General features: G+C 49.4%; 1 protein-coding gene across 9 annotated transcripts in view; it reads right to left on the bottom strand.

Moving 5' to 3' along the window:
* The window catches only part of LOC139273131 (echinoderm microtubule-associated protein-like 6), an 816,712-nt gene that overhangs the window by 486,411 nt on the left and 307,802 nt on the right, over positions 1 to 22,499 (bottom strand). For all 9 annotated transcript variants that reach the window (XM_070889552.1, XM_070889554.1, XM_070889555.1 and 6 more), the window contains one exon: positions 21,926 to 22,090. In XM_070889552.1, the coding sequence (XP_070745653.1) occupies positions 21,926 to 22,090 (165 nt within the window). The remainder of the gene's footprint in view (positions 1 to 21,925; positions 22,091 to 22,499) is intronic.

Below are 22,499 nucleotides of genomic sequence, written 5' to 3'. Positions count from 1 at the left end.
AATATAGTTCCAGTTCCATTTAATTTTCTCAAGCCAACTCCTGCCGAACAGCATTGGGCCATTGCCTGGAACGATCCATGACGATAAATCATGCACAGCTCCATCGTACGATACCTTTACTGCCAAAGACTGGTATGAGCTCTTTGGTTTAGGTACGCAGCTTTGCATTGATTGGGCTCAGTTTGGGTCTTTTTGCCTTAGTGTCCCACAGCTTTTCGAAAGCCCTCTGGTTCATTATTGACTGACTCACACCCCTGTCCAATTCCAGGGATACTGGAACCCCATTTAATTTAACTTCCAGCATTATCAGAGGACTTTTGGTAAAAGAATGTACCCCATACACTTCTTCGTCCTGTACCTCGGGTTGAGTTGCCTGTGCTATTTGATCTACGCTGGATTGAGCATCCTCAGCCACGTGGTGTGTCGCAGCACGCTTGCTCGGTTGCGGACACATTCGCTAAGGTGCCCCATTGTTGCACTGCCTTTGCACATGTATTGCTTGAATAGGCATTAATGGGCCCGATGATAGCCCCCACAATGCCAACAAGGCGAGATTTGATTCACCCTCGATGGCGGACTTTGAGCAGTTACAGGTCGTACGAACGCGGACGAGTAGGCCCTGCCATGTGCAGCTCTGCCTGCCGACGCTTACTCAAATGGATTGAATGCGTAATCATGTCATCCAGCATGTCCACAGCCACTATTGAAAGCCTCCAGACCATCTTCGCCACCCATGGCCTGCCCAACGATATTATTTTATGCACAGTACTTGCCGGTGAGTTTCGACGCTGGGAAGATATCGCTTTTAAGTTTTCGTCCATGGACATGCATGCCTGGGCCTTCTTGATGGCCCTGCTCACGTCTAGAGATTAAGCAGCCAGCAGCTTTCGAAGGATGACCTCGTGGCCAATGCCAAACATGAAAAAATCCCGCAGCATTTCCTCCAATGCAGCTCCGAAGTTGCATGGCCCAGCGAGACGTCTCAGGTCGGTGACAAATTCTGCCACATCCTGGCCCTCGGAGCGATTGTGCGCATAGAAATGATACCTCGCCATGATTATGCTTTCCTTTGGTTTAAAGTGGTTCCAAACCAGCATACACAATTCATTGCAAGTCTTATTCATTGGTCGAGTCGGTGAGAGTAGATTCTTGATAAGGCCATAAATGTTTGACCCACAAACGGTGAGGAGAACTGCACTGCGCTTAATTGCGTTATCGGTTCCTTCCAATCCGTTGGCTACGAAGTACTGGTTGAGGCGATCAGTGAAATCCTCCCAGTCTTCCCCTTCCACGAATCTCTCCAAAATTCCCACAGACATGATTGAGTGAAAGTTCATATTTTTAACTCATCGCCAATTGTTAAGTATCGAATAACTCCACAAGGCTAAGTACGGTGAGCTAGTTCAGGCATGACCTTACTCCAGTTTATTTACTCTCAAAGTGAGGATTCAACATGGCTGCCAACATTATATACATGTGCCTGCCAGTGACCATTAGGACTCCGACAGTCACGCCCTCCGGTGGCAGATAAAACCCAGTTAACATACATAACACATTGCATCACTCTCCCATGGGCACCAGCTCAGATATTGGCACTACGTGTTTGTTAGAGGTTAAATTAGAAGAGGGGTCTGAACTGGGTGATGCACCAGGGCTTAGCGGGCTGCAGCAAGGCCAGGGGGAAAGGGAACCTCGGGAGCCATCTCCCCAGAGGGCGGGTTCGCACATGAATTCTGCTGCATAGGACTCGGATGAGGAGACATTCACGCAAAGGGTGATGGCAATGCACTCTAATATGATAGGTGCAACAGCAAGGGTGCCCGAGAGCTTCTCGCCAGGGGTAAGGAGCATGGAGGAGTCCACCTCCAACATTGCACAGAGCTCTGCACACACAACGGAGCCCATCATTGCCAGTCTGCAGATGATGGTGGACTCCCAGAGAGACTTTGCGCATCCAGACCTCATGACGCATGTCATAGGTGATGTGGTAGCTTCCATTGCAGCACAGGCAGAATGCAACGTCTTGGTGCTGTAATGCAGACAATGGTTGGTGGCATGGAAGCTCAGACTGCTCTCATGCAGTCTCAGCTGAATGCCATGCAACGTCTTGATGTTGTCATGCAGTAAGTGACTGCTTAAAAAAGGAGGCAGACAAAAAACAGGAAACTATAGACCAGTTAGCCTAACATCTTTGGTTGGGAAAATGTTGGAGTCCATTATTAAAGAAGCAGTAGCAGGACATTTGGAAAAGCAAAATTCGGTCAGGCAGAGTCAGTATGGATTTTTGAACGGGAAGTCATGTTTGACAAATTTGCTGGTGTTCTTTGAGAATGTTACGAACAGGGTGGATAAAGGGGAACCAGTGAATGTGGTGTATTTGGACTTCCAGAAGGCATTTGACAAGGTGCCACATAAAAGTTTACAGCACAAGATAAAAGTTCACGGGGTTGGGGGTAATATATTAGCATGGATAGAGGATTGGCTAACTAATAAAGAACAGAGTCGGGATAAATGGTTCATTCTCTGGTTGGCAACCAGTAACTAGTCGGGTGCCCCGGGGTCAGTGCTGGGACCCCAACTATTTACAATCTATATTAATGACTTGGAAGAAGGGACTGAGTGTAACGTAGCCAAGTTTGCTGATGATACAAAGACGGGAAGAAAAGCAATGTGTGAGGAGGACACAAAAAATCTGCAAAAGGACATAGACAGGCTAAGTGAGTGGGCAAAAATTTGGCAGGTGGAGTATAATGTTGGAAAGTGTGAAGTCATGAAAGTTATTATTTAAATGGAGAAAGATTGCAAAGTGCCGCAGTACAGTGGGACTTGGGGGTACTTGTGCATGAAACACAAAAGGATAGTATGCAGGTACAGCAGGTGATCAGGAATTCCAATGGTATCTTGGCCTTTATTGCAAAGGGGATGGAGTATAAAAATAGGGAACTCTTGCTACAGCTATATAAGGTATTGGTGAGGCCACACCTGGAATACTGCGTGCAGATTTGGTTTCCATATTTACGAAAGGATATACTTACTTTGGAGGTAGTTCAAAGAAGGTTCACTAGGTTGATTCCAGAGATGAGGGGGTTGACTTATGAGGAAAGGTTGAGTAGGTTGGGCCTCTACTCATTGGAATTCAGAAGAATGAGAGGTGATCTTATCGAAAAGTATAAGATTATGAGGGGGCTTGACAAGGTGGATGCAGAGAGGATGTTTCCACTGAGCGGGGAGACTAGAACTGGAGGGCATGATCTTAGAATAAGGAGCCGCCCATTTAAAACAGAGATGAGGAGAAATTTCTTCTCTGAGGGTTGTTAATCTGTGGAATTCGCTGCCTCAGAGCTGTGGAAGCTGGGACATTCAATAAATTTAAGACAGAAATAGAGTTTCTTAAACGATAAGGGGATGCGGGGTTATGGGGAGCAGGCGGGGAAGTGGGGCTGAGTTCATGATCAGATCAGCCATGATCTTATTGAATGCCGGAGCAGGCTCGAGGGGCCATATGGCCAACTCCTGTTCCTATTTCTTATGTTCTTATGCTGGCATTGAGTCTCAGAATGCTCTCATGCAGTCTCAGCTGGATGCCACACGTGTTCTGACTGCTGCCATCGCCGCTGGGTCCACCACAGGCCACCGAGGATCTCACGGTGACGCAGCAGCCCACCAATCCGTGCTGCCCCAGGGGAGTGGCATTTCCTGATCCCACCACTGCCACTCCGCCATTGCACTTGTCGCTGGCAGTCACCCAGCCAGCTGCCACCCAGCCTGAGGTGGTGCAGTCTACAGCCGGGTCTTCCAGGCCAAGAGCTGGTCGAGGGCGTCTTGCAAGGCCATCTGTGATCTCTGGCTCTGACACACAGAGCCTTCCATCAGCCATGCTGCAGCCACAGGGGACACACTGCAAATGAGCACTAGAATAGTTAAAGCAAAGAGCGGATAAGGAAATGAACAAGGGTGATTCTTAAATACATGATGATACAGTTAATTGTTACTACATAAATTTTTATTGAAATGTTTCACCTTTGCTATTGTCTCTCATTTCAGTTTTGGGGCTTTGGTATGAAAGGGAAAATTGATGTGGTGATGGGGACAGCCAAAAGAACCAGGAAGTGGGATGGAATTCACTGGTATCAAACTCTGATGAGACGGTCGAGAACCGCCCTTGCAGAATCGCGATTGAGTGGCTGCCTCTTCCATCAGTGGTGTTGCTGTCCTGCTCCTCCTCGTCCCCCTCCTCCTCCTCCTCAGGTGGTGCGGATATGCCTGGTGGCAATCGCTGTGCCATTATGATGGCCAGGTTGTGCAGCTTGCCACAAACAATGATGAACAAGGACACCCGCTCAGGCGAATACTGGAGGACTACTCCCGAATGGTTGAGCGCTCCAATGGTCTGCTGAATTACGTTCCTGGTGGCGGCATGGAGCTCATTGTATGAGAGCTTGGCAGGAGTATTGGGGTTGCAGAGGGGAGGCATGAACCACATTGAGAGCGGATAGCCCTTGTCTCCCTGCAGCCAGCTGCAAGCTTGATGTGATGACTGGAAGAGAGCTGGCACACACCGGTCTGGCACAGGATGAAGGCGTTGTGGCTGCTGCCAGGATAGCGGGCATTGACGGTGAGGATCCTGCGAGTGTACCTTTGCGGTTACAGAATACCTCAGGATTGTTATGCGGTGCCCACAAAGCAACGTAGGTGCAGTCAATGGCGCCCAGCACCATGGGTAAGCCCGCTATCCTGATGAAGCCACATGCATGCGAAGCTGCTTCTCTCTGGTCATGAGGAAGGAAATGTAGTCCCTTCTCCTTCTGTACAGAACATCTATGACCTTGTGGATGGAGCGATGGACGATAAACTGGGAGATGTTGGGAGATGTTGGAGATGTCTCCTGTTGCACATTGGAAGGATCCATTGGGGTAGAAATTCAGCGCGATGGTGACCTTGACTGCCACTGAGAGGGCTGTCCTCACCCTGGTCTGAGGCTCAAGATGTGGTTGCAGAAGATGGCAGAGCTCTGTGACGATGTCCTTGTCAATGCACAGCCTTTGAACACACTTTTCCTCAGTGAAGTTGATGTATAACTGCTGCCGGAATACCCTCGGAAGGCAACATCTCCTGTTGCCAGCCCTGTTGGGCCATCTCCCTCTGGCCACATTTTCCTGTCTTTCTCCTCTGCCTAAGTAGCCTCCAACGGTGATGTTGGAGGAGGAGGTCGAGTGCCAACACAGCCCCCATGAAACAATATAAATGTCGTCGTTTTAAAACTGCTCTCAATGAAACAAAAGGAATGGTTCAGAGGCAGAACAGTCTTTGAAGGGAAAATTGCTCAAATCTGTCCAACAGCCAGGTTGCCTATGTGTTAGCAAGCTGCAAAGAGTAACGGCCGACAACATTTTTTTATAAAGATGGGCTCTTTAAATAGCGCACCTCCAGTCGACTCCCGACTGCAACGTGACAGCTGAAGCTGTCGTTGTCAGTGCCAGGTGGTAAGTGAGGGGACGCGGCCGAATTTATCTTCCGGGGCAGTAAAGGGGCGCTGCCGACCGTGGTGCTACCGGCAGGAGCGGGGCGCTACGTCTTACCGCCTCCACAATACCTCCACCCAATTTCGTGGGAGACGCTGTTTTCTTCGCAATCAGGCAAAAACCCATTTGCGCTGCATTAGGGGCCCCCGGAGACACTAATGGTAGGTGCACAGGAGCCCAATTTTGCCCCCCATGAGTTTTTTACATTAGGGGCTCTAAATTCAGCCTCGCTGAGGGTGCCATTTTGTGACAAAAATGGCGTCTGCACTGTGCATGCACACATCTGGTGCGTACTGCACCCGACGCCATCTTGGTGAGGGCGGTAAGACGGGCGTTAGGAACATGCGCCGGATGTATGTTTAGTAGGCAGATCATAATGTCAATCAGTGCACAATGCTGCTTTGACGCCAGCGTTGCCATTTTCGTCTTTAACGCTGGAGCTAACACTATTGTTCACCTCGCACAGCTGAACATACATTCAGCAGCAGCAAGCGACGTTCCCTCTAAGCTGCGCGACCACGCAGCCCGGGACCAACTTTTTCCATGTTAAATTTTGCGCTTGCCAAAACGGTAAATGGGTTGCACAGCCCCTTAAAATGGCCACGTACCCACAAAAACATTATGGAGAACATTGGCGGCAAGGATCCGCCCCCAGCGATATTTAAATGGTTAGTTGCTGATGAATTTCGATGAACTCTGTGTAAGTTTGTGGAACTGTTTGGAGGTTTTCTAGAGTTGTTTAAAGATTGTGAGGTGACAGGGAGTGGTACTGCAAGTGGAGAAGGCCTTGGTCCTGACTTCAAGGAATCTGGTCAGACCACTTGTTCCCAGTCATGGGTGCTCTAGTTATCATCCCACTTGGCCTGCAGCATTACAGGGAGATAATGCAGAGGCAGCAAGGTAAAAGCCAAACTGCTTACAGAGGGAGGAGGAGGAGGGGTAGAAAGGCTCTCAGCAGGAGGCTTTAATTCTCTTACCTCAGCCTGAGCCAGGAGCAGTGTGTGAGGTGTCTGCGTTTTATGAAGGAGGTGCTCATAGAACTCTGCCACCTCTTCTAACCAGACCTGCAGCCTCATACCAGGACAAGGACAGCACTGCCAGTGGCTGTGAAAGTGACCGTGACCCTGAATTTCTTCGCATTGAAATCCTTCCAGCTTCCAGGAGCAGGCAACATCTGTAACAACTCGCTGTCCGCCGTTCACTGCTGCATAAGCGAGGCAACAGACGCACTTCATGCCAGGGCAGGGGAGTTCATTGTCTTCTCTCTGACCAGATCGTGCAATCATGCTAATTAGCAGGCAACACAAAATTCGCGGATGCCTGCATTCCTTTGCGATTGCGATCCTCGCACCCATTTTCAGGGGCAAATTAATTTCTAGCAATTTAAATTTGAGATGAGGATGAGGGGATAGGTGTCGAGGAGGAAGCTCTGAGAAAGGAGTTTGGAGTTGTTTATGCTTTCTGGAATGATCTTGAGAGTGGTAAGCAGTTTTGGCCAGGGAGAGGAGGGGATGACAGTATAGTTTGACCTATGAATAAAGTGGCTATACAATTCTGCCACTGGATAAGGGAGTCATATTTAGTGTAAACACTGGGAACCAAGTCACGGATGCCAAGCTCTCAGAATCTGATCAAAGCATCATAAAAACTGGATAGCACATTCCAATACAGTAGAGCCAACTTAAGTGGAAAGCAGACAAGCAGACATCTGCTTTATTGGAATATCTCACTGGAAACCAATTTATCAATGCATTCCCATGGACTGACCCACTGGTTTAGTGGGCCAACAATTCATGTGCTCTAGATAGAACCAGTAAGAATAATCTGTGGAGGTGTCCACAACCCACATCTTTGCAGTGCTCCGTGACTGCCTGACTGAGCTTTAGGATATCATGGAGAACATGTTCACTCCTGGGTCCAATGCAGCAGAGCTCAACTTGGCCGCTGTTTCAATCTCATGCATAACCTCTGCCACTCACGTTATGACTGGGCTCTAAAGACCTTGGGCTCCAATTTACAGCAGTCTGTCTTGAACGGATTCACCATGTGGCAGAACCAGATCGAGACAGCCATAATGTGGGCTTCAACAAACTCATTTCTGTCGAGTAGTCTAATATCACACAGATCTTTAGTCATGCTGAGGGAGAGCCCAGCAGCTAGACAATGGCAAGAGGGACCTCACTGAGATTGAGATGTGACCCTGAGCCCTCAGAGTCACCACACCAATCTGTTTCAGTGATTCAGCAGAAGGAGGTATACAGATACTGATACCCATCCACCTGACTTCTTACTAAGGGAAAATACACTGAACACACCTGAACCGCACTGCATGAGAGTTAATAAAAATTGTGCCGAGTGATGCTGGAATGAGTCCTGACAATTCTTTTGGTGTGAGGCAGATTAGGGTTCTGACAAAAGGGATCTGAAATGTTGGGCTGAATTTTTACCTTGCAGTCGGGATGGATGTGGGGGGACTGTGGATCGCGTCGGGAACCTGGAAGTTGGAGAGGCGCGTTTTGCAGTGGCTTTTTAATGAAGCCACTGCAATTGAATCAGACTTCCAGATTTCTTGACCAATTAACTGGAGTGGGTCCGATGAAGTCACGGATGACTCAACTTCAGCAGAGATATTTAAAGGAGCAATGGATAGATGTCACTTGAAGGCTGGTGGAGATGGAAGCCTGATTGTCACAGAGCAAATTTGTTGCAAGGAGAACACATTGGGAATAGTACAGCGTGAAGAATGCATAGTCAAATGCAGAAAGCGGCCCCCAAGGTTCAGCGATGCCTCCTTGGAGATATTACTCCATGGCTGGAGATAGCAGAAGAAGTGAGCAGCAGGAGTGTTGTGCCAAGGACATGGATCCAGTGCAGGAAGCGTTTGAACGACCTCATGAGGTCAGGGAAGGGGAGTACAGTGCCACATTGCCCTACATCCTGATGTGTGTGTGTCTCAACCCCTTAACTCTGCCTTCCCAATCCTATTCCTGCACATTACTCCTCACACCAACCTACCTTGCAGGTGCACCTATCCCTCACTGTCTATGCACTTACTCACATCCCCATCTGACCTTCCACCATTGACACTCACCCTCATCTTAATGCAATGTCACGCCTCTCCCTTAAAGTCACTCTCAACAGATGTTGCCCATCCATCCCTTACACTCATTCCATCACTCTCGCTCAAAGATCTCTTGTTTTCCTTCTTGCAGAAGATAGCGCAGAATACCCAGGAGAGGCAGCAAACCGGTGGTGGCCCACCAGTAACCACGCCATTCACTTCAGCAGAGGAGGCGGCTCTGCAACTCAGCCATGATACGGAGTTGCAGGCTGTTATGTATGGTAACTGGGTTTTACCTGTCACCGGAGGGCGCGACTGTCGGAGTCCTAATGGTCACTGGCAGGCATGTGCAAGCCGTGTATATAATGTTGGCAGCCATGTTGAATCCTCACTTTGAGAATAAATAAACTGGAGTAAGGTCATGCCTGAACTAGCTCACCGTACTTAGCCTTGTGGAGTTATTAGATATTTAACACAGGCGGTGGGAGATGGAGAGAGGGAAACCTCTCAGCTAGCTGGTGACAGAACTAAATATCATAGTCACATGGCATACCAATAGTCACTCATGGTGACTTCATGTCAGCAGCCAGTGAAATATGATCATGTGCATAATGATAACTTAATACGTTCTTATCATGACAGTTCTAATTCATGTCTTTACTCTCCCATGGGTCAATTAAGTGCCCCCCCTCCACTGTCCAGCCAAAAGTAGGAAGATGACTCCTCAGAGAAGGCCATGGTCTCCAAGGGTGCATCGCCACATGACCCATGCCCACCCAACACCAGCGCAGATATGCACACATCGGTGGGTCCAGTAAGAGTAGTGGGGGGCCGAAATTCAGTGCCGACAGAAAGCTGGTGCACTTACTGCCTTTTTCCCACGATTACCGCCGCTATGGTTGTGCCGGCCAATGGATCGATTTTCACTTAAAAAAAAATGTTCTCCAGTTATAATTACACTTCCGAATTGGTACTCTGCAGCAGTGTGGGTGGGTTGATTGGGGTGCTACTCACATGAGGAAATTCACCCTTATGGTGATTTGCAGCCAACGAGCCAGCTGCTCCCTGACCTTCTCAATGGCCAGAGCTTGCAGCTAGGACCTGAGGAGGGAAGGCCTTGCATTGAAGGTCATGGCTGGTGCTGCTGTGGGAAGGAGGGCAAGGTGATTTTTGGACGCGGAGCTGGAGACCCTCATGCAGGCTGTCGAGGGAAGGAGGAGAGTCCTGTATCCAGATGCAGGGAGACCAAGTCTTTAGCAATGCCTGGAAGGAGATCACTCTAGAGGTGTCGGGGACCTCCTTTTATGATCGGACAATGACCCAATGCAGGAAAAGGCTCAATGACATCATTCGTTTGATGCAAGTGAGCACCTGTTCCACCAACTGCTCATCTTCCATCTGCGAAGATCTCCTTCATCGTTCCCTTATTTCCCACCTTTACTCTTTAGTCACTGAACAGCATTTCATTGCTGACGCCTCTATGTGTGTGTTCGCAATGGAGGTCCTCTCATCTCACATTTACAGCTGCATGTCAGGGACACACACTTGTGCTCTCATTTCTGATGCTTCATCATGGTGCTACAAATCAACCATTTTTTGTCTTGCAGGCCAAAGTTGCATAATTGCATGGTGCAAAGGAGGACGGGTGGTGGTGAGGTCGATATTCAAATCCTCACCCTTGGAGGCGAGGGTCAAGGCGCTCGTCTGCAGACATGGTGCCTTCCCTATGGCCCATGGCACTGCTGATGAGGGTAAGTGAAGGCCCTTCTTTAATGCTATCTCTCCCTGAATGCTCCAGCACCTACTGTGCCTTTCCCTCTGAAAGTGCGCTAGTTGCAGGCTCCATGCATTAATTCCCCACCTCCCCCTCACAGCAGCCCTTCTCCCATTTATGCTTGCACATGAGCCGCCCCCCCACCCCCCCCATGTGGTCTCCGGTACTGGCGATGCCGATATGGGCAGCATGGGTAAGTGAAGGCCTTCCTTTAATGCTATCTCTCCCTGAAAGCAACAGTGCACACTGTGCCTTTCCTTATGAAAGTGTGCTAGTTGCAGCCTCCATGCGTCAATCCACTACCTCCCCCTCACAGCAGCCCTTCTCCCATTGATGCTTGCAGATGAGAGGCCGAGTGGCAGCCGAGATGAGGGAGATGCTCCAGCTGAGACACCGTCGCGAGGCCTGCAGGAGAGCATTAGGATCAGTGGCAGCCGAGGCGAGAGAGATGCTCCTGTTGAGACACCGGCAGCTGAGACGCCGTCGCAAGGCCTGGAGGAGACCCTTGATGACAATGAGACAGATCAACATCCTGAAACCATTGATGACATTGAGGAATCCAGCATTGCTGACACCCTGGATCTCACTCCATCTTTTGGGGACCTGTCCCATGAGGAAGAGAAAGAGGACACTGCTGGCAGCACCGCGTCATTGCTTCCACCCACACGCGCCAGCTCAGATACTGGGAGTACGCAGTCTGATCTAGTTCAGATAGTACAGAGGTCTGCACTGGATGTTGCACCGGGGCCTAGCGGGCTGCAGCAGCCTCAGGTGCGATCTTGCCAGGGGGTGGCAGGGGGGTGGGCGAGGCCACACCAGAGTTCTGCTGAGGAGGCCACAGACGAGCCCATCGATGTTGGGGCTTACAAAAGAAAAGTGGAGGCCATGCATTCACAGATGTTGGGGGCACTGGCAAGGGTGCCGGAGAGGCTGTCAGGAGTGGTGAGGAGCGTGGAGGAGTCCGCCTCCCGCATTGTCGACAACTCTGCGCACTCCATGGAGCCCATCATTGCCAGTGTGCAGGCAATGGTGGACTCCAAGAGAGATCGTGCGGATCCAGCTATAAGGCCACAACTCGCAGGTGATGTGGCAGCTACCATTACAGCACAGGCGCTAGGGAATGAATGTATCGGTGCTGGTTTGGAGAGGATGGCCCCGGCCCTAGAAGCTCAGAATGCTCTTATGTGCAACAGGCCACGGAGCGTCTAAGTGCTGTCATATCTGGTGGTTTCCAGACTGTGGCTGCTCTAATGCAGTCTCAGCTGGATGTCCCCCAAGACCTCAGTGTTGCCTTCGCGGCTGGGTCCACCACGGGCCCTGGGGGACCTTACGATGTGGCGCGACAGCACTGACCTGGGCTCCCTCAGATTGGTGGTGGTGGTATCGTGCCGCTCCCGGTGAGTGACTCAGGCTCCTTGGACCAGGATAGGGTTGATGCGTTCCCTCAGAATCGCAGCATTCCTGGCCCCACATCAGTCACTCCGCCAGTGCCTCCATGCATGGCCTCGCCCGAGCCAAGCCAGACTGACCAGTCTGCAGCTGGGCCTTCCGGGCCCAAAGCTGGTCGAGGGCATCCTAGAAGGACATCTGCAGCTTCCACACAGGGAACATGGCAGCCTTCCCAGACCCATGAGGCCGCCACAGGGGAGACACTAAGGCACAGTAGTAGGGTAGGTACGCGTAAGAGGGGTTATATGGAAATACACAAGGGTGGCAAATGATGTATAGCTGTTACAACAAAAAAATGTGCAGTAAAGTGTTAGTTGTTTGGAGTGATTTTGATGATGTACTAAATCTTTATTTTTTGTACCTATAACTGGGCAGGTGTATAATGTGACGGTAGGCAATTATGTATCAAGGCACTCATTGGGATGGCTATGCAAAGTAGAAGCTGAAGGGTCATGTGGGGATGAAGTTATCTGAATTGAGCAGCAATCAGACGTGTCTTCACTTCCCTTGCAGGGTTGGGATGGTGACAACGCCTCCTGGGTGGCTCGCGACGTGCATCCTGGTCCTCCACCTCCTCCTCCTCCTCCTGCTGCTGTGCCTCCTCCTGCTGTGGTACTGCTGGATTGACCTCCAGCTGCTGTCTCATCACAGCCAGGTTATGCAGCATGCAGCACACGGCCACAAAGATGGAGATCCGTTCAGGTGAGTACTGCAATGCGCCACCCAGCGTGGTCCAGGCAACGGAACCTTTCTTTCAATGATGCACCTGGTGCCAGAACGAGTGTCGTTATAAGCATGCTCGGCTGCAGTCCTGGGATTGTGCAGTGGAGTGGGTAGCCAAGTGGACAGGGGATATCCCTTATCCCCAAGCAGCCACCCACAATCCTGGTTTGGCCCGGTGAAGAGGGCGGGCACACTACTCTGGGCGCAGGATGAAGGCATCATGGCTGCTGCCTGGATACCTGGCATCAACCGCCAGGATCCTTCACTGGTGGTCGCACACCAGCTACACATTGAGAGAGTGGTATCCTTTTCTGTTGATTAATATTTCTGGATGGTGTTGTGGGCACCCTCATCCCAACGTTGTGCAGTCGATGACCCCCTGCACCCTAGGGAACTCTGCAATCTGGACAAATCCAGTCTGGCATGCCACCTGTTTCTCTCTGGTCATGGGGAAGGAAATATATTGGAGTCTTCTCTTGCATAGTGTATTGGTGACCTGCCGGATGGAGCAATGGGCGGAGAATTGCGAGATATTAGAGATGTCTGCACTTGCAGACTGGAACGAGCCGGTAGCGTAAAAGTTCCGAGCTATCGTCAGTTTTGTCTGTCCTCAGTCTTGTGTTAAGCTCCAGATCTGGCCGCAGGACATTGCAGAGCTCGGTCAGGATGTCCTTCGTAAATTGCAGCCTTCGCACACATTGCTCATTGCTGAGCTGCAGGAAGGAGAACTGACACAAATGATCAGAAAGGCCAATGGAATCTTGGGCTTTATTGCAAAGGGGATGGAGTATAAAAGCAGGGAAGTCTTACTACAGTTGTACAGGGTGTTGGTGAGGCCACACCTGGAATACTGCATGCTGTTTTGGTTTCCATTTTTAAGAAAGGATATACTTGCTTTGTAGGCAGTTCAAAGAAGGTTCACTAGGTTGATTCTGGAGATGAGGGGGTTGACTTATGAGGAAAGGTTGAGTAGGTTGGGCCTCTACTCATTGGAATTCAGAAGAATGAGAGATGATCTTATCGAAAAGTATAAGATTATGAGGGGTCTTGACAAGGTGGATGCAGAGAGGATGTTTCCACTCATAGGGGAGACTAGAACTAGGGGGCATAATCTTAGAATAAGGGACCGCCAATTTAAAACAGAGATGAGAAGGAATTTCTTCTCTGAGCATTGTAAATCTGTGAAATTCGCTGCCTCAGACAGCTGTGGAAGCTGGGACATTGAATAAATTTAAGACAGAGATAGACAGTTTCTTAACCGATAAGGGAATGCGGGGTTATGGAGAGCAGGCAGGGAAGTGGACCCGAGTCCATGATCGGATCAGCCATGATCGTATTAAATGGCAGAGCAGGCTCGAGGGGCTAAATGGCCTACTCCTACTTCTTATGTTCTTATGTGGACCCTTGGACGGTAAGGTCTCCTTGCCAAAGGTATGTGCTGCGCCCCTCCCATGCCAGCTGGCTGAGTGTCTTCTCCCTCTTCCTGCTGACGTTGCGGAGCCTCTGCAGGCTGCTGCTGGCAAGGCTCCTCGCCCACTATCTGGTACGGGGGGGGAGGGGGGGGGGGTGGGTGGTCAGCGTACCTCACCCTCCCCCTTACCCCATCTCCCTCCTGGCCAGCCTCTGGATGTTGAGGTCTGCAGCCATCTGCAGGGCAGCCATGTCTGCTGCCTCCTCTACCTCAGGATCCGTTGTTGATTGTAACGCCTCCTCCTGCATGCCTCCCTGCCTCTGACAATGTGTAGCAGGCAATACCCTGCCAAAACTGAGCCCATTATGGCTGCAGACTCGACCTTCACTTGTTGGCCTCTGTGGAGCAGATAATGATGCCCACCTGCCACTACTAATAAGAGAGAGGGAAAAAGGTTTGCTCACTCAGCAAAAGTTCTCACAAGGATGCTGCCATTTTTCCCAAAGTTCCACAAAAACTTTTGATCAACAATAACCGGATTGCAACACACCAGTTGCCGGTCTCCAACAGTGCATGACCCAAAAAGCTGGCGGGGGCACTGTCACTAACCAGCCAGCCTTTTTTATTCTGAACATAGGTTCGGGGGTGGAACGGCAGCGATGCACACATCATCACTGCCACAAGCCCCATACCGCCATGGAAATCGGCTGATCAGGGCGGAAGTGGACAACACCCCAAAAACTCCATGATAAATTTCAGTCATGGCAGCCAGTTGACAGCAAAGCAGCGGCCATTGGATTCCGCCGCATGGCCGTCACAAATGGGCATTAACGGGCCGTATCGGGACCCTGAATTTCTGCCCACTGGTGTCTCACAGATCACGTGAGAGCAAGAGCAGATGGTGGAGACAGGGACAGCAGTGGAGAGTCCTCATCGGAGGGCGCAGGATGCTCCAAGCAATGCTCAGCAGGATGCAGATGCTGAACCTCGGGGGCCATCGCCCAAGAGGATGATTCTTGGAGCAACAAAAAACTGCGGGAGGCTCTGGCAGCTTTTCCAGCTGCGATGTGCTCGATTGTAGGGAGAATGGAGGAGTCCATCTCCAACATGAGCAGCACGATGTCACAGGTGTTGGTTACGATGTGTTCGTCCATGGAAAGGATGGCAACCTGCAGGGAGCATCAAATGTGGCAGTTGAACAAGTGCACGCTTGCTGTGAACAACAGCTTGCAGACTCTGATTGCAGCCATATCTCGGGTCCCTTAATCACCCCACTGATGTGCAGCAAAGTGCTCTCCAGCTCCTTGCCAGCAGGAAAGTATGGGTGGGCCATGAGAGGGATGATGGTGAGCGGGGACTCTGCTCAAAGTGCTCCCACTTCTCCCCCATTGCCAACATCACCCCCTCAGTCAGAGTCCCAAATGCTGCCTTGGATTCCGATGGCCGTGTCTGCCCCTGCACAGTTGCAGGAGGAGCAGTCTTTGGCGGGGCCATCACAGGCTCTAAAATCCAGAGGACATCCGCCAAAAGTGTCTAAGCAGTTAGAGCAGGGAAGTGTGCAGCCTGCCTCTACTTCTGTTGAAGCCACAGGGGTTGCACGTCATAGGAGAAGCAGAAAGACAAAAAACACAATTGTAGATGCACAAGGGTGTATTATAAAATGTTAGAGGGCTAGGTTTCTGTTGAAGTTATGAGTGACGTAAAATTATTTCTTCGCACCACTTTCCCATCCTATCCATTTTTGCTTGCTGCCTGGGAAGTGGCCTTGTCAATTGGAGTGAATGGTAAGACATTACTTAACCTAGAGCAATGGGCGTTTGTGTGACAGGAATGGCTTGGTCATTTTAGGATTGCTTTGTGGTGGTGGTGGTGGTGGGGGGACGGAGAGGGAAGAGGATGGGGGGGAGATGGGGGTGCAAGTTGGTTCAGCATCTCGGTGCCATATGGGTGTACTGTTGTAACTTAACTAAATTGTGCTATTATGAGGCCATTCCGGGCCTCCCGAGCAGCAATGTGCGCCACTGCTGGTGCAATGTCCACTTCAGGTTCCTCCTCCAGCACCTCTTACTTGTGTCCCTCCTGTCCCTCCTCCTCCTCCTCTGAAGAAGCTCTGCGCCTTGCTCCTCCTGCAGCTTCAATCCTTATTGCTGCACCAAGTTCTGCATCATATGACAATCATTCTGGAGACCCTGGCTGGTGCATATTGAAGCGCACCCTTCAGGTCTGTCTATGCAGCTGAAGCGCATCTTCGGCATCCCGGTTGCTTGCTCTATTACACATCTCATCGTCATCCGGCTTTGATTGTAGCGCTCTTTGGTCTCATTGCTTGGCGTCCTCAAGGGTGTCATCAGCCATGTCTTCAGTGGATGCCCCTTGTTTCCAAACAGCCAGCTGATTAGTCTCGTCAGAGTTGTGAAGAGCTGAGAGAAGGTGAACTGGCGCAGCACGAATGAATCATGACAGCTCCCTGGGAATCTGGCGCACACATGCATGATGATCTTTTTGTGGTTGCAAATAAGCTGTACATTGAGGGAATGGAAGCCTTTCCGGTTCATAAACACTCCTGGCTGATCGGGGGTCAGGGTGGGTGTCTTGATGGGCACATGTGCAGTCGATGATGCACCTGTAGGATGCCAGCCAGAGCCGCAAAGCCGAACACCCGCTGAGGTGACTGGCTTCAGTGACAAAGTGTACTTAAGTGCCTACCTTGACAAATATGGCTTCAGTCACCTAAGTGATGCATGTGTGGGCAACCGACTGCGAGATCCTGCAAATGTCTCCTGCAGATCCCTGGAAGGAGCCTGAGGCGAAGATGTTGGTGGTGACTTTGACAGCCACTGGTAAGGCATGTCCACCAGGTCCAGTTGGCAGGGCAGCATGTCGTCTTCCAGCAGGCTACAAATGTCTGCCTGACCTGATGCGATAGCCTGTGCCTCCTCGGTGTTCAGCCATGTCCAGGAAGCTGATCCACTGCCTATATACCCTGTGTTGGGTGTATCGCCTTCTGCGAGGTGCACCCCTGTGCTGATCCCCTCTCTCCTGTGTAGCAGCAGGTTGATGAGGAGAATGCTGCGGCGGCTGCTGCTGCTGTTGGTGTTGTCGCTGCTGGGGCTCATCTTGGTCTAAATCTGAGGTCCAAGGTGAAACAGCTTAAGCAGCACCCATGCTGATCTGATAGATGGCAGATAAAGTGAAGATTAGAGGCACAATCTTCCAATGTAGTGAGATGATTTGTAATGTAGTGAGTGTAACTTCCGAAGTTGTAGAAATCACCTGCAAACTCCTGAAAGCAAACTCTCAGCACAAATGGTGTCAGCAAAAGCCTTTCCTTTAGGCAAGGAAGCAGGTGTGAGGTATATTTGTGGGGTTTTTTTTACTGTCAATTCCCACAGTGGCTGTTCTGCTCTCGCCTTGCTTTCAAGCCCATTAATCTCATGGACAGCCAGTAAAAGCTACGTCAGGTTAAAAAGGGTATTAATAGCTTCTTAATGAACTCTCAACTACTTTAATTAGCTCGCCCGAGTGGGTCTCTGGCACGCTGACTAACAAGCCCAAGTTAAAGGCGGAAGCCGGCTTCCCGACACTGTTAATTTCAGTGCTTTTAATTGCCTACCTGCTTGCAAACCCACTCTCCAAAGTAAAAAATTTAGCCTGTTAACGCTCTTTCAATCTCCATATTTGTGACCGACCTGCTGAGTAGTTCCAGCATTTTCTGTTTTTATTTCAGATTTTCAACATCTGCAGTATTTTATTTTTGTTTTTAGGTTAAGGTTGTTGGGGACAAATGATGTAATGGTCAGTAGCACGCTCGCTCGTGAGCCAGAAGGTTGTGGGTTCAAGTCCCACTCCAGAGGCTAGGGCACAAAATCTAGGCTGACTCTCCAGTACAGTTCGGAGGGCATGCGGTGCCATCTTTCGGATGAAATGTTAAGACGTTAAGTCTGCTCTCTTGGGTGGATGTAAAAGATCCGACGGCACAATTTGAAGAGGAGCAAGAGAGTTCTTCCCAGTGTCTAGGCCAATGGTTATCTCTCACCCAACATCACTAAAACAGATTATCTGGTCATTATCACATTTCTATTTGTGGGTCCATGGAGTTATCCACGAGGGTCTTGACGGTCCGGGTCCCAAACTTCATGTTAAAGGAGTGGAAGATGCCTGTGCATGAGTTCTTTTAACATGGGGTGGCCAATGCACACCGGCTACCTCACGGGCTTAGTTGAGCAAGGTCTTGGTCCAGTGGCAAGGGGGTCCAAGACGACTGGAGACCAGGCACTGCTGAATGAGCCTAGTTGCCTACAGCGAGATGTTCGCCGCAAGCTTGGCGCTGAGTAGCATCCTTGATGGTAGGTGGTCCAAGGTTGGAGGCAGGCATTGAGAGGGTCAGTGGTCCACTGGAGTTCAGAGTGGAAGGTCAGGGTGGTCACAGTCATGGTACTCACCACGTGCTGGAGGAGAAGAGGCTAGGTCACCAGTGGGGAAGGAGAGGCCCAGTCGTCGCTGAAGAGGAGGAGGCCTGATCGCCGCCAAGGAGGAGAGGCCCAGCCACCATCGCCGAAGAGTAGGAGGCCCGATCGCCACTGGAGGGGACCTGATCGCTGCTGGAGAGGGTACAATCGTCATTGGAGAGGGCCTGATCGCCGCCGAGGAGGAGAGGCCCAGCCGCCGTCGCCGAAGGAGAGGAGGTACGATCGCAGCCGAGGAGGAGAGGCTCAGCTGCCGCCGCTGGGAGGGGCCCAATCGCCACAGAGGGGGTCCGATCATTGTTGGAGAGGTGAAGGCCCGATCGCCTGGTCGGAGGCTCACCTGGCTCGCCAGTTGAAGTGAAGATGACCGCCGGGGTGGCAGCTCCCTAGAGAGCTCCCCTGCAAAAACAACTTTATCCTTATCATCTTCCGCCATCCGACAACTTTTCACCCTCAACCTCCCCCATCCCACTGTCTAAACTTCCCCTAGCCTTAATAGACCTAATAGGGGGTGCATTTTCTTAAAACTTTACTTTAAACCCTAATCCTACAAATCCCACAAATTCGGGCCTACCTCAGGCGCGAACCTTCCCTCCAAACCTCCACACCACTCATCGGTGATGACGACTGGACTGCCAGCAATGACCAAGCCTCCTGCAGTGGCGACCTGGATCTAGACCTCTTCCCTCCTTCGGGGACCTCCTCTGGCGACATCGACTTAACTGCCCCACCCGATCCCCGATCCTCGACGCATTTGCGGGAGCTTGCTGTGGGCAAATTATCTGCCGTGTTTCCGACATTACAACAGTGATTACACTTCATAAAGTATTGGTTTAAAGCACTTTGTGACGTCCTGAGGTTGTGAAAGGCGTGATATAAATGCCAGTCTTTTTTTTCATGGGTCCTGATGTACAATTGGGTTGAACATCGATGATACTTTATTGAACAAAATAAGTGGGCACAAGTGGAGATGATTGTTATACATTGGCGCTATACAGCACTTAATTAAATGTTTGGTCAATCGGACCTTGCCTGATGACTCTCTAACTGAGCCAGTCATTGCATAGATAAATCTTCTGTCTTGTGGTAGAGTTCATTATCTGTCTTTCTTCTAATGCTTGAACCATGGCTATGTCCAGTTGTAGGACAAAGTTGAATCGGATAACAATTTTCTATATAGTAGTTTAATGCGGTCATAATGTTCATAGCCACTGACAGAACAATTGCTGTCCTGGACATGGTGCCCAATTCTGTATGCAGGGTTATGCATCTGTCTCTTTGGGAAATCTTAGTCTCCGCATGTAGATATTTCAGTAAATATCCAAGTATGGCTCTAAACTCATGGGTGGCAACATAAAAATGAGTTTTAAATGGAGTACATACATTATAAATATCTGGCATACCTGCTTTGATTCCTCTCTACAACTTACAAATAGAGTTATGCTCATGGGATACCTACAGCTACTTGCAAATGAATATACTAATAACATTCACTGGACAAATAACACAGATAAAAGCTACAGTACAGTTTTAATAATCTGCCAGGGTGGCTTCAATAAATTTCCTTATCTTCCTTTTTCCAAAGATATACAATAAAGCAGAGCAACAGTGACCTGCAAACAGAAAGACTAAACATAATGATGTACCTTTAAGAGCAAGGACCCAACGACAGAAACATCTACTGCAGCACATTTTGTAATGGTGTTTAGCTTGTTGGGATCTTCCTTCACCTGCATGAGAATCTTGTAAATAGTACACAATGCAGCCATGGTATGCGGGTGGTGGAGGGGATGGATATTTAGGCTGGTGGATGGTGTCGAGCTTCTTGAGTGGTGTTGCAGCTGCACCCATCCAGGCAAGTGGAGAGTTTTCTTTTCCATCATAGTCCTGACTTGTGCTTTGTAAGTGGTGGAGAGGCTTTGGGGAGTCAGGAGGTGAGCCACTCACTGTAGAATACCCAGCCTCTGTCCTGTTTTAGTAACCATGGCATTTATGTGGCTAGTCCAATCCAGTTGGTAACCCCCAGGATCTTGACGTTAGGGGATTCAGTGATGGTCGTACCTCTGAATATCAAGGGGATGCAGTTAGCTTCTCCCGTGTTGGTGATTTTCATTCGCCAGCACTTGTGTGGTGCAAATATGACTCACCAGTTATCCACCTAAGCCTGGATGCTTTCGGGGTCTTGCTGCATGCCGGCATGGACTGCTTTATTATTTGAGAAATTGCGAATGGAGGTGAACATTATGCTCAGCAGACAACAGCCCCACTTCTGCTCTTATAACAACAACAACAACTTGTATTTATATAGCGCCTTTAACAGTGAAACGTTCCAATGCGCTTTACAGGAGTATTATGAGATTAAAAATTTAACACCGAACCGCATAAGTAGAAATTAGCGCAGGTGACCAAAAGCTTGATCAAAGAGATATGTTTTAAGGAGCGTCTTGAAGAAGGAAAGAGAGGTAGAGAGGCAGATAGATTTAGGCAGCGAGTTCCAGAGCTTGAGGCCTAGGCAACAGAAGGCACGGAATGGTTGAGCAAATATAGTCAGGGATGCTCAAGAGGGCAGAATTAGAGGAGGGCAGACATCTTGGGTGCTGTGGGGCTGGAAGAGATTACAGAGATAGGGTGGGGCGAGGCCATGGAAAGATTTGTAAATAAGGATGAGAATTTTGAAATCGAGGCGGTGCTTATCCGGAAGCCAATGTAGGTCAGCGAGCACAGGGGTGATAGGTGAGCGGGACTTTGATTCGAGTTTTGGATCACCTCTAGTTTAGGTAGGGTAGAATGTGGGAGGCCAGCTAAGAGTTCATTGCAATAGTCAAGTCTAGAGGTAACAAAGGCATGGATGAGGGCTTCAGCAGCGGATGAGCTGAGGCAAAGGCAGGGACCAGCGATGTTACGGAGGTGAAAATAGACGGTCTTAGTTATGCTGCAGATATGTGGCTGAAAGCTCATTTCAGGGTCAAATGTGACACCAAGGTTGCGAACAGTCTGGTTCAGCCTCAGACAGAAGTTGGGGAGAGGGATGGAGTCAGTGGCTAGGGAACGGAGTTTGTGGTGGGGACCGAAAACAATGATTTCGATCTTCACAATATTCAATTGGAGAAAATTTCTGCTCATTCAGAACTGGATATCGGATAAGTAGTCTGACAATTTCGAGACCGTGGAGAGGTCGAGAGAAGTGGTAGTGAGGTAGAGCTGGGTGTTATCAGGGTACATATGGAAACTGATGCTGTGTTTTCAGATGATGTTGCCAAGGGTCAACACGTAGATGAGAAATAGGAGAGGGCCAAAAAATAGATCCTTGAGGGACACCAGAGGTAACGATGCGGAGGATCCACCTTATGATGGAGAGAAGGTCATTGATGAAGCAACTGAAGATAGTTGGACCTAGGACACTACTTATATGGAACTCCTGCAGTGATGTCCTGGGGCTGCGATGATTGGCCTCCAAGAACCACAACCATAAGTACACGTAAATAAATTCTGCAACGTAACATATATAGTTTATCTTACCTTGTGATGCATCAAATCCTCCATTTGACATTCCTTCTGGAATAAATCTCCATTGAAATACAGAGTGATCAGCACCACCTGTGCTTATTATCCATTGAAAATCATATGACCAGCGCACATTAGTCACATGAGCAGAATGTCCAACATATTTACGGAATTTTGCTCCTGAAAATAAGGAAACAGATAACCATGCAGCAAAAATAAAACCATGGAATATGGTTAATTAAACTTCTTTGACAAAATCAAAAGTTAAAAAAAAGTTAAAAGCCTCCAGGACCAAGAAAACTCAAACTTCTAAAAAAAAAATACTTAAGAATATTGCTAACCTAAAACATCTCCTTTTCTTATCAATGGTTGGAGCAGAAGTGAAGCACTTTATAAAAATAGAAAAGTCTTGGCAGAAGACTGAAGGACAGTTAATCAATCATTACACACTTCTGAAATGCAGTGAGACTATTATACATAATTGATTTTGATATCAACAAAGCTGCTCAGAATTGCATACATTACAAAAATAGTTGTACAGAACTATTGAAACAAAACCTCTAGCTAGGTAAGAATGTACTCTGGTACC

The sequence above is a fragment of the Pristiophorus japonicus genome, chromosome 9 (assembly GCF_044704955.1).
Source record: "Pristiophorus japonicus isolate sPriJap1 chromosome 9, sPriJap1.hap1, whole genome shotgun sequence".
NCBI lineage: Eukaryota > Metazoa > Chordata > Chondrichthyes > Pristiophoridae > Pristiophorus > Pristiophorus japonicus.
Note: the sequence above shows the minus strand (reverse complement) of the source record. Positions and strands in the feature narration are given on the sequence as shown.